General features: G+C 30.8%; 1 protein-coding gene across 2 annotated transcripts in view; it reads right to left on the bottom strand.

The window, feature by feature from the left end:
• Positions 1-12,583, bottom strand: part of LOC107436426 (otoferlin) — a 362,347-nt gene that overhangs the window by 42,189 nt on the left and 307,575 nt on the right. For both annotated transcript variants that reach the window (XM_087157560.1, XM_087157561.1), the window contains exons 24-26: positions 11,632-11,824; positions 6,214-6,338; positions 3,999-4,133 (exon numbers count right to left, since the gene is read on the bottom strand). In XM_087157560.1, the coding sequence (XP_087013686.1) occupies positions 3,999-4,133; positions 6,214-6,338; positions 11,632-11,824 (453 nt within the window). The remainder of the gene's footprint in view (positions 1-3,998; positions 4,134-6,213; positions 6,339-11,631; positions 11,825-12,583) is intronic.

Raw genomic sequence — 12,583 nt, 5'->3', positions numbered from 1 at the left:
GTACACTCGTTGATTCAGCGAATCTCAATATTTGCTGGTTCATGTTTTCTCTGCTAGCTTTCTTTTATTCGCTAACTAGATTAAGAATAACTCATTGGAATGGTTGCCGTAATGGCATATGAGCATTGTGAATTCGACAATTGGAAGTAAACAATCTTTAAAAAATAACGTGCAAAATAAACTACTAAAACTCTTGAAAAAAAAAAAGCCTTAAGTATTATCTCGCATAAAAAACATTAAAGAAATCGAATGATCGTCACTGTACAATGCGTTTCAACTAAATAAAGCCACCTGGAGTGTTTGCCATAACTGGACGAAAAGAAAACCAATAAGAAACAAACATATATATTATGAAATTCAATATCTAAACACATACTTACAGGAGTAACTCACGCCATGCTTCACGTGAACAGGGGAAAAACAACGAAAGGGTAAAAAGAATTGAAAAAATGTCCAATGAAATAAAGACACTTCTGATTAAAATTAAAATATCTACCATATTTCTTATCTGACTCAAAATCTGTGATTGTGCAATCCCAGGAGTTCAAAAGCATCCATATAATGTCTATACAGTCTTCGACTATTTATTGAAACTGCTTTTTTGTAAATATATTCATCCTTACTAAGGATAGCCTTTAATGTTTTCTTGGGGATTGAAGTCACGAGAAAGGACAGGTTATTCATGACACGCACCTTATTATCCAAAAGCTAACACTTTAAAGACTTTGAAGAGTAAATGAAGATATTATTTGCTTGAATCAATAACTTGAATCGACAATGCCAATCAATGAACTTCTAATATTTTTCTGGTAATCGATAGCCTTCATGTAATTTGGGAGAAAGGTTACGTTTTTACCAAAATAACCGAAGCCTTCTCCACAGCATATATGCGTCTCCACATTTCTAACCAATTGCGGAAGATTTTCTCCGTTTCTTCTCATCTTCTGTTTTACTTTATAAATCATGCAAGAAATTTGCGATATAAAAGTACTAACAGTAGCCATTGTTGAAAGCTACCCACAAGCGAAGGAGAGTAAAATATCAAGGAATTTAGAAGATACAGACAGTTTTGTGTGCTTTTACCATTGCATGAGAGAAGAAGAGAGTTTCTTCTAAGGCGGAGGCTTGTTTAATTGTTTGGGAAGTTTTCAGCAAAATAGCCTAGCTTCTCTCTCCAGCTGAATGGAGGCTGAAGATCATCAAAAAATTCCAGAAATCCATTTATTGCGATTTTCGGAGAAATTAGTGGCAGCACAAGTTGCAAAATCTTCATAGTGCAGGGCTTTTAGATAATAGGGCAGATTCGATAAATTTCATGTCCTTTTACTTGACCTATATCACTAAAAAACATAAGGGCTATCCTCAGTTGTAATGTATATATTCAGAAATAGCAATTTCAGTTTGTGGCAGAATTGAAGACCACCGTCATTGAAACCTGGAATGATATTGATGTAATGTCCGATAGGGTTTAATAAATGATAGACAACATCATATATTTTAAGTAAAATGTAAACATATCGGATATATCAGCTATAATCAGAAGTAGCATTATTTCGCTGAAGTACTCTTTTTCTTCCTCTTTTATTTATTTGATCTTTTATTTCTATCTGGGTGAAGCATTAAGTGGGTGGGTAATATGTTTAGATACAGAATTTATTTAGACACATTTCAAGAAGCCACTTGTTACTGACTTCAACTGCCCTAGAACCTTGAAATCGGTTATAGCAAGACTTAGAACCAATCATTTCAGAGGAATGAAAATTCTCTCGGACAAGACCAGGACATACGTTCCCTGCAGAAACTGCCCGTATGTCACATTAACACCAAGACACATTTTCGAGTGCCCCGCACTCACTTCACATGTTTTGAAAATGGGAATGGTACCAATTGAGGACAATCTAAGAGCAGTTATCTACAGTCTAGGGGCATTGAAGTTGGCAGCCGCAATAGTCCTTGATGTTATCTGAAAATCCATGGACACGAAAACAACAACAACAACATTTAGACATATATATTTAATTCTCAATGTCTTTTTTTGCATCCAGTTATGATAAAAAAGTTAAGGGGACTTCATTTAGTTGGGGCACACTGTAACAAAAATAGGTAATAAAGGATTTGTGCTATTAAATTATATTTGCTATTAAGTGACGTGATTCTCTCTCACTTTCTCTTTCTGTCTTCAGAATAACATGTGATAATATATAAGCATTAATTATAAAACAAGAACAAGAAAAAGATGCTAATTCTTGCCTTGCTATGTCAATGTCAGATTCAAAAAATACATATAATACTTTTGTTCTTAACAGTACCATATATCACTTTAAAATATGAAAATCATTCACAGTTGGTATAAGTTTTGACCTTGTGCATTTAAATTTAGATTGGGTTTAGCTACTCGAACTAATTCGTAATTCAGGGCACATTTTTAGCAACTAAAAAGCAGGTATTTAGCCAAGGCGAGTGATATTGCTGCCAAAAGGTAAGCAGATTCAGCCATGCACGAGTGAGTAGTTTTTCTGAAATTAGGCTCCACTTACGTAAGAGATGGTGTAATCTGTCATATTTTCGTACGTGAGTGATTGATGGTGCTAAAAAACATAAGTGAAACTTCCATTCAGAAAGGTATTAGAGTTATAAAAGTAAGATATACAGACCTGCCACGAGATAAGTAAGATATTCGTAGATATGAGTAATAAGAATATATACGAAGACGCAAATTAATTCACAAAAGTGGATGAAAATACTGACAAACTAACTGATGATAAAAATTATGGAGTTAGCTTTCTTAGTTCATATTAGAATACATTGCTTTATTTAGCAAATGTTATGAGTTATTTAATTCATTCTATGTGTGGCGATGCAAGCTGGTTCCATGAGCATGCTTACAGCTATTTTATTAAACATAGACATTATTTTTATAACTAATCTGCGGCTACAGGATCAGAAAATTGACGTCTAGTCATAAAATAGTAAAATCGAAAAGTAAAGCTTCCAGAAACAGCCCATTATTGGCTAAGAAGTCATTGATGGTCTTTTACTTCGATGACAAGTTGATATCGATCGGCTTGAAGATAAGCGGCTTCGAAACACTAATGGTAAGTGTCAGTCCTTTACAACTAAAAGTGCTATGTTTTATCAGTGAAACCTGAGAAAACGCCGAAATGAAATTAATTTAAAGTTAGCTATTTTATTTCGCATATTCTACTAGCCAGAATTGAAGCAACTTATTATCATATTTCACTGATTGACATTTGTTCCTTATCAATTTATTGTGCTTTATAATCATATTTACGACTTACAGTTGTTTACACCCGAAAGTGCAAAGCTTAGTTGAGAAAATTGTAGATGCATTAGACTTTGGGAAATTATTGAAGTTCTATTTACTTTTTAGGCGTAAATTCTAATAATCTAAATCTGTAATATATCGCTTAAAGTTTATTAATATTTGGATGATGAAAACTACAAGATTAATAAAAAAGCAGAAAAAATTAAATTAGACTATTTCATTAAAAAAATAAAATGATTGGAAATAGTAAAATGTTTGCCAAGTTTCTATTTTATTAAAGTAGGAATAATTAAATGCTAACAACAGTTTAGAATGAAATTATGCTTAGTGTCAGTTTAAGATTAAATGCACGAGCACTCAATATGCAAGAATGAGATATAATATTTAATATATAAGTGGTATATGATATTTCAAATGTAGGACAAATTTTAACTTCAAAGTACAAATCGAAAATGCTTATATCAAGAGAATAAAGTCATAATAAACAGAACTATTTACTTTTACAAGCGTTAAAATGTCTTAAAAATATTAGAATAAGCAATTCAGTTCAATCTAAGCTGCACTGAAAGATGTTTTAAGAATGACAATTCTACCTGTTCATGACAATTCACGTTAACACGCCTCAAAGCATATTAAAATAATTAAGATAAAAAAGAAAGAATACCAATGTTCTGTACTGATAATAAAGTAATATAAATGGGAGGATGCTTACCACTTTATCTTGATCGAAGATTTCTACGACAATCACAGGGGGATCTTCTTTGATATCTTCCTTGTTACCGTAGACAACGACATCGTTGAAGAGCAACATCTCGTCCCAAGTTGGGCTCAACGTCTCGTCGATCACCTACGAGAGAGACGTAACAACTCGTTTTATTTGTCTCTCTACGATATATTTTCATTTCGCGTTTCTTCCATTCAGCCTTATATGGCCCATTTAACTGCTTAAATGGCTCTTGTAGCGGCAGAAGGTTTTATAAAGGTGGTATTTATAACATTGATTTTGTTTTTATTAGGGTTAGGATAAGGATTTGATCGGTAGACGAATCTAGATGACTCTTAAAACTCGAAGGTACTTAATTATGTACAATTAAAAGAACTTAAACTTTGATTTATAACTAGATTATTATAAATATTCAAACAAGAATATTTAGGGTTCATTTCAGGTTTAAAAAAAATTCAATTTCTTTCATTTTAAACTACAGCGAATTATAGAAAAGCCCTTTCTTATTTGCTTAGTAACTGATAAATATATTTGAATATTTTTTCTAATTTCAATTTATTCATTGAAATATGCTCCATTGATCCTAGTTACCAAAAAAAAAAAAAAAAAAAAAAAAACACGAATACAAAACTGCACGATTTTGTAACCATTTACAACCAGCATGGCCTCAATTTTATAAAAATTAAATTTACTTGGACATTCGAGTTAGTCTTTTAGTTAGATAATTTGCATTGGAATTAGGCTGTGGTTTCATCAAATGAACCGTTTATCTTGACTAGTTTTTCTAGTGGTGCCATTTATCATGACAGATGCGAAGTACTACACTTTTTTAGTAAGCAGTTCTGTAGTGTTGCCATCTATTTGCAAATGCGAGTTTCGTATTTTAATAGTTCAGTGTCACTAATTGAAGTGCGCAAGAGGCTAGAAACGCATCATGTGTTGAAAGAATGTAAGAAAGATTGTCGTGTTAACACTGGGGTTTGAATCACCAATTAGACTGGCATGAGATTATCAGAGAAGCTTTCTTAGCTAAAGTATGTACCCAGCTGTAGGAACTATGCCGTTTCATAAGGTGATACTAGCTAACGCGGGTAAAATTCAGGTAGTTTAATCATATTACACAGTTAGAATTTTCATTCTAAAAAGTACGGTAAAACAACTGGCTACAGTCTGTTCACCCAATTAACCGTAAAGATTACGGTACAGAACATTTTTTATCCTTCACGGTTTTGAAACGTTTATAGCTATTTGCCATCTATTGTTATTAAAAACATGAATACAAAACTAAACTGTTTTTTAACCATTTACAATTAGCATGGTTCCAAAACCATAAAAAATAAATTTAACGGGGCATTGAAGCTAGGATTTTCATTAGGTAATGGGCAATGGAGTTGTGTTTCAGCAAATGAACCGTGGAATGTGGTTCAATTGGTTTATCCGGTTGTTTCACTTATTGTAAGAGATTTGAAATATTAGACTTTTTTGTCTTAAGCAGCTTTATTGTGCTGCCATCTGTGCGTGAATGAAAGTATCGTTTTTTAAAGCCCAGGATTATAACTTAGGGAGTGCAGTACACTAGAAAATCTTCATATGTTGAAGAGAATGGGAGAACATTATGGTGTCAACCCTGGGACTTGAACCCCTTTCCGTCGGTCATGAGATTGACAGATTAGTCTTCGTGGCTATAATATGTACACAGTTGCAAGGAACTAAGTGGCTTCATTAGGTGGGTGTGATAAAATTCTGTTTGTTCAACCATTTTGTTTGAATATGGTTAAATAACAATTAAATAAATTTGCTCTTTTATAATTTTTTCCGGAACAGTGTAGGTAAAAACAATTAAGAAGTGATAAATATTTCCGCAGTTACTAATCTGAAGGCCGTCGTTTTAATGGTATTTCAACTGTTTTGGTTTAATATTTGTTTTTCTATGCAAGGAAAAATTAAATAAATTGTTATTTAACCTCTTTTCCCGAAAAATTTCTAACTGTGTAGTAAACAATATGGTAAAAATGGCAATTTTAAAATATTTTTATAGTTACAGATTTAAATACATAATTAATAATATCCTTAAAGAAGCGAAAATTGAGACTATATTTTTTAAAATTAGTGATAATGACATCCAAGAATTCGATAACTCATACAAAATGAATTGTGCTAAAAAATTGTCAAAAACTAGTTAAGTAAGCTATAATTTTTTTACCTGAGTCGTTTGACTTTGATCCGAGAAGAGGACTCGAGCAAATGGATCAGAGAGACCAGAAGCATCTGAACCAATCAAAGATCTTGCTTGATACATGTGACATCGAAGCTCAAAGATTTGTTTTTCTGTGCAAAAAGAAGAAAAGTGAAATTATGCTCATCCACAACTTATAACTCTAAAAACATATAAAATGTTATATATATAAATAAAACTACTAAAAGAAAACGCAAATATTTTTAATCTAAATAGATAAAACTTCTTTGATGTTTTTTCCTGGACTTCTATACGAAAGCATCGGGGTACTGAGGGAGTTAATTTAGGAATTTGCTTCTCCCTCAATTAGAAATGGTTTTGTTTTATGGCTACCGGGGCCGGTACCCCCTGAAGACGTCGGCTTCGGTGGTCATATTTTTATTTTTATTTCCTTCGTTTCCTTTAAATAAAACTACGTTATTATCATAATTAGGATACATTAAATACACAAACTAGGGAAGGTTTTTAATTATTGATATAAATACAAATGAATAAAAAAATAATTAAAAAAGTTTAAAAAATACATATATTTCGAAACCTTCCTCTGAACTAAAATTTTCAAACTCCATTATAAATTACATATTTAAAAAATTTGTAAATCCTCATACTACTAAATAGATAGTTATCACCGTAAAAGAAAATAAAAACAAATAAATGTTTCTAATTAGGCACTGAAAATGACAGTTTAAATTAATTACATTCTTCTTGTCCTCAGTATGACACAGGCTAAAAATGTAACTAAGCTCTTTAAAGCTTACCCCCTTTTTTTTAATTTCCCAAAGCTCATTAATCTTACTCAAAAGAAAGCATATCATATGCTAACAGAATGTGTTTCTGACACTTGTCTACTTTGTTAAAAATATTATTTAATACACTTCCTTTTGAAGTAATGTTTAGTAACTTTATTACAAATTTGATGGTAAAATTTACAGATATTTTTTAGAATATTAAACTCTAACGGAAAGCCATAAAGAAAAGAACATCCAAAACATCGTGTTTTTCTTTTTAGTAATTTGTGAAAGGTTATGTTTATTGTTAAAACAACGTTATCACGATAAGGTTTTTTTTATAAAGCAAATGGAATATTTGGGTTTGTAAGAAAGCTGCGGAATGTAATTGAATGGGGAACAAATATTTGACAAGAAAGAATTTCAAAGTTGTTATTTCTAAGCCAATTGTCCGCATTAACTCACTCTACATTTCATTTGAGTTCGGTTTTTCAGCCACTTCCTGCCCCAAAAAGGAATTTTAAGAGGAAAGCAAAATTTTGAAGCTACATTTTCAAATTATTCAAAAGAGCGAATTTTAAGAGGCCTTTTGTGAAAAACAACACGATTTTCATTTACGAATATATTTCTTGGAATGTTATATGAATGTTGTTGATTTCATATGAAAAATTTATGTTTCTTGAATTTAGAATTTCACTTAATAATTCGCTGAAAACGTTAAATATATCCCAGAATGAAACCAAATAACAAAATGCTTTTCTCTTTATTGTTTTATTCCCAGTTTTTTATTACATTCCAGTTAGAGAAAATAATTTTGAACTTTTCGAAAATAGATTATCTTTTTAAATATTTGTAGAATACTTATTAAGTTTCAGATTTTAAATTTTTCAGACAGTTCAGAAAAAACTTTGCGTATGCAAAGGAAATAGTTTCGATTTGCAAGTCCTAAAATTAATTTTCTTTTTATCAGAAAAACTGTCCTTCTACTTTTTATGAAATGTATAAAAAAGATATTTTTTCCCTTTTGCTCTGGTGAAAAATAATCTTCGAATGACGAGTTAATCTGAAACGTACGCTGACGTGCTAAAAGATTTCTCGTACCTGCCATATAGGCAATAGACATTTCTAATGGATATTCCTGAAATTTGTAAAGTACCTAATCGGAAAAAGGACTAAGTAACACTTTGATGTCACAAATGTTCCTTTTGGAAAAAGTGTTGCTTAACAATCTATTGCCCAAATCATTCAAATATAATTTCAGTACTTTCCCCTACGTTAAGAATTTAATGACTTCGAAATAAAATTTAAATTTAATGATTAGAACAAAATCGAAGAAAAGAGTTATTCCTATATAACAAAAGTAGAAACTCATCCATTTATCGGATTACTATAAAATAACATAAGTGGATTTGTTTCATTATCTGTAAGACGTTTTCATATAATTTCAAAGCGATATTCAGCACTTCGTTTTTTCATCTTCATCTTCCATTAAATCGATAGGACAGTCATAAAAAGAATAGCCCATTTACTTAACGGGATTTATTTTTAAAGGTTTTTCCCCTTGGAATATAAAGAATGAAAAGTTGATTTATTGAGCCAAACCAACGAGAGAATATTTGGCAGACATTTGGTTTGCTGTCCTGATAAAAATGTCTTATCTTTCTCGAAAGTTGATGGGGAAAGAGAAAAGAGACTTTGATTGGCGTTAAAAAAAGTAATAAATAGAAATAAAGACATTCGTTTTCTTCAATCACGGATTTCATTCGTTTATTTGAAGAAAAAAGCGAAAAAACAAAAAAAAACAACAACAACAAAATTAATTAATATTACTTAAATGCATAGCTATAATACATTTACATCGATAATTAGAATAAAGTGACAAAAATACAATAATATAAGTAAACAAAAAAGAGTTATGTATCTTTTAATTGTAACTAATTCCTCTAATTTTGTTTCATATGAATCTTATTTGAAATCCCATTAAGAATATTAAGATAAACTTCTAATTCCTCTAATGCAGCTCTAATTCACATAATCCTTATAAAATACGTGTAAAATCCTTATTCAGATGAGTCTAAATTGTATTTATAAAATTAGAGGGACGACAGTATCCATGATATAGACTAGCGATATTTAAAATGGAACATAGCATTGCATTCCGTTCTGCGAAACCATATTTCGCACCTGGAAGTAACAGATTCACAGTTTCTGCACCCTTACTTATTGGAGTTTTTCTTATAAAGGAATCTCTAATGTCGCTAAGTCGGTAAATCCTGCTGAAGATCTCGTAGCGACCAATACCACTTTGAGCAATTTTTGTGAATTTTTCTCAGATCAATAAAATAAAAGCGCACAGTTTTAGTATTGCTCAATTGCTTTCCTAACACTGCTGTACAATCATGAAACTCTTTCTCTGCCTGTCAGAGTGGAATGGCACCCTATGTTCCGCAGTAGTTATTGCTCTTCAAGATGAGTGTTATCATCCTTCTTATTGTGTAAAAAATAAATTCAGATTCATAATGAGTATTTAATCCTATGTACTTTAAGAAATTCGTTTGATTAACAGCATCTAATTTTTTAAAAAAGTAAAGCACTCGTCACATGTCGACCAAGGGCTTCAAAGGCTATAAGCTTTACCATTAAAAGACAAACAGCTTGATGGCAGGAATGTGGTAAGCTTTGCGAGGCTGTTGCTTTTGCTTCCTAGATAAGCTTGGTAGGCTACAAGTCGCCATTCGATACATAATCACGCTTCTTCATTATGACAGCTTGGTGCATATTATTATTCCATTATAAAATGACCAGCGTTAGTGCATTAACAACTGTTTCATCGCAACTCTGATATCGAACTTAACGAGATCAATTTAAGCATTTTTAAATGTCAACTTTTAAAAAGTTTGCTTTTGTCTGTTTCATACTCAAAGAGTTTTTCAAAAAAGTCTAAATGCATAATTATAGTATTTTTTATCAATTACACTGTATGAAACATTTTAATTTTATGTACTAGATAAAAAAATATTTTTAAAATTTACTTTATAGCTGATGTGTTACAATGCAAATCATACTTCGTGAAGAACTTCTGTCCTACTTTTTTTGACCTAAATAGAACACTATAAACTCTCAGATTAGCGTAATGGTAACGTGATCTCCAGAGATAATCAACCTTTGATCCAATTATCACTGGAGATGGTTTTTTCCAGTCTTGTGATTTGTATACGAAACTTACCATTAATACTTGTCCCAATATTTAAGGCTTAATCTATTTCTGCTTAGCAATACGCTATCATATCTTCGCCTTGAACAATTTTCATATATCATAGCAATACAAACATTTCCTTTGAAAGTGAGTATTATTCAATTCATTTTGTATTATTACTGTCGACAAACAGTGTATTTTATAAGTAAAACTTGAGACAGTAACCTTCATCTTCCTATTACAGCAATATTAAACTGAACGTATCTTCAAGTGTCAACTCTACTCTAACTCTCTATAACTCAACTCTAGAGTAAAATTTTAAGACATTATTTTTTATTGAATTTAAACTGCATTTGAGTAACAGGAAGAGGAAAAACAAGAAGACCTTTCAAGACTGAAGTGTATACAGATAAAATTATTAAATCGATTTTCGTGGGTTGTAGAATGGTCCTTGTAGTGTTTTTTTGCAAGTTTAACAGCCAACGATTTCTTAAATTCGAGTGTTAAACTTTTTATTCCATACTTTTCGCTGTAATTTTTTTATACCTTTTCATAATTGCGCATTTTTAAGTGTACATGTTTCCAGGCAGTAAAACAGAAAGTAACGTACATTTGTACACTTAAACAGCTGTGGCACTTACAAGAGAGATATTTGACTGGAATTGAATTTTCTGCGCACCACTGTTAAAAATCCAAAGATAAAACTACGTCATATATGATATATAAGACCTCATCGCTAAGTTTCTTAAATATTGCAAATAGAAATTCAAAAATAATGAAAAAAAGAACAAAATATCATTAAAAATATGCAATGTATTTTAATCATTTCCTTATTTTTAGAAATCAGAGAAGAAAACTCTGAGGATTAAAAAAGTTTCAAGACGTACTTTCATATTAACTGAAGACGCTTAACATTTTTTCTCTCTAGCGTATTTAGCATACTTTCAAATTTCAAAGGAATGAGATTTATGCAAAAAAAAGACTAAGAATAGTTCTATAATCCATTTTCCCAAAGTCTAAAAAATTTAAAAATATAGCTTGCGGATTAGGTTTAATACTTGTTAAGTATTATAAAAATTAAAATCAGTTCTTTCTGAATAATAATCATATAGAAACTAAATTTTTTGTTCACCTACTAATATAAAAAATCAAATGCTTAATATACTCTTTAAAAGCTGTCAAAAATCTTCAATATCACAAACATCAAACGAAAAATGCGTGAAATAAAATAAATAAGTGAAAAAAATGGCGAAAATGGTAAAGTTTTCCATCATTTTTCTCCCTAGATATCAGTGATAAAAATGTGAAGTGTATTAATATTTATCGAAGGACTTCATAATTTTTTCTCGATTCAACTCTTAATCGATTTTCAGATTTGAAAAGGAAAAAAAAAATGTTTATTAAAGTCAAAATGTTCTTAAAATGTCTCTTTTTTTAGTTCGAATAAAAATGTCAAAATACCTGCATATCGAATGATGGAAGGTGGAGCAGACTGGAGCTTTTCTGCATTTCTTATTTCTATCGAAGAGTCGTATCCTTTTGGAAGCCCTTTCAAAAAATGTTTCTTGTGTTTCGTAAGACCAAGCCACAAGTACATTTGCACTTTGGACTGGATGGCCCATCCAGCTGGGCCAGAACCTTTTTTGCCAGGAAGCTAAAATAAAACAGTTTCAGAATGATAAAAATTCATTTATTGATATTTTATTTACTCAATTTTAATACCAGATTTTACTGCCAGAACTTTAATTACACAGGGAAACATATTTCGTGTTGCATTTATACAAATACTTGATCTTTCCTATTTTGAATGCGGAAATTTCAAATCTGAAATTAGTTTTGCTCCTAATGCTAAACTTTTCAAATACCATTATTAGTCTATTTTTTGTCATAATTTGCAAGTTTAAAAACGTTACATGTAACTGAGGGATCGCACAAATATTGCAGCAATAGGGCACATTATCAGGTTTAAAATTGCCCGGAAATGTCGTCATACGTGGCTAGGGGAGCTTCTCCTATTGTGATCTCTTCTTCAAAAGCACACGAATAAACAGTTTTTAGTTAAGAGTTAGGCATGGATTTTTAAACTTGTGCATTGCAACAAAAAAAAAATAATCTAAAAAATGTTATTTAATAAAAACCAGGAGGAGAAAAAATTGAATTTAATGACAACTAGGAGAGAGAAACCAATTGCAGATTTGATAGAGATGTACCAAAGATCTGTTAAACGATCACATGCCACAGAAAATTTTTTTTTGTCCAATACTATTTTTAAATTTTTTTTTTGTAATACTTAGTGAGCAATCCAAACTTTTAATGGAATTAAAACATAAACAAGAATGATCCAAGATATGAAAAATCAAATAAAAAAAGGTTATTATTTTATTATTAGAGCTTTCATAATCCATAAAATAAT

This window comes from Parasteatoda tepidariorum, chromosome 2 (assembly GCF_982258835.1).
Source record: "Parasteatoda tepidariorum strain Cologne lab strain chromosome 2, Ptep-v5.0, whole genome shotgun sequence".
In the NCBI taxonomy this organism is placed as follows: Eukaryota; Metazoa; Arthropoda; class Arachnida; order Araneae; family Theridiidae; genus Parasteatoda; species Parasteatoda tepidariorum.
The sequence above is the reverse complement of the archived record's forward strand: the minus strand, read 5'-3'. Positions and strand labels throughout refer to the sequence as shown.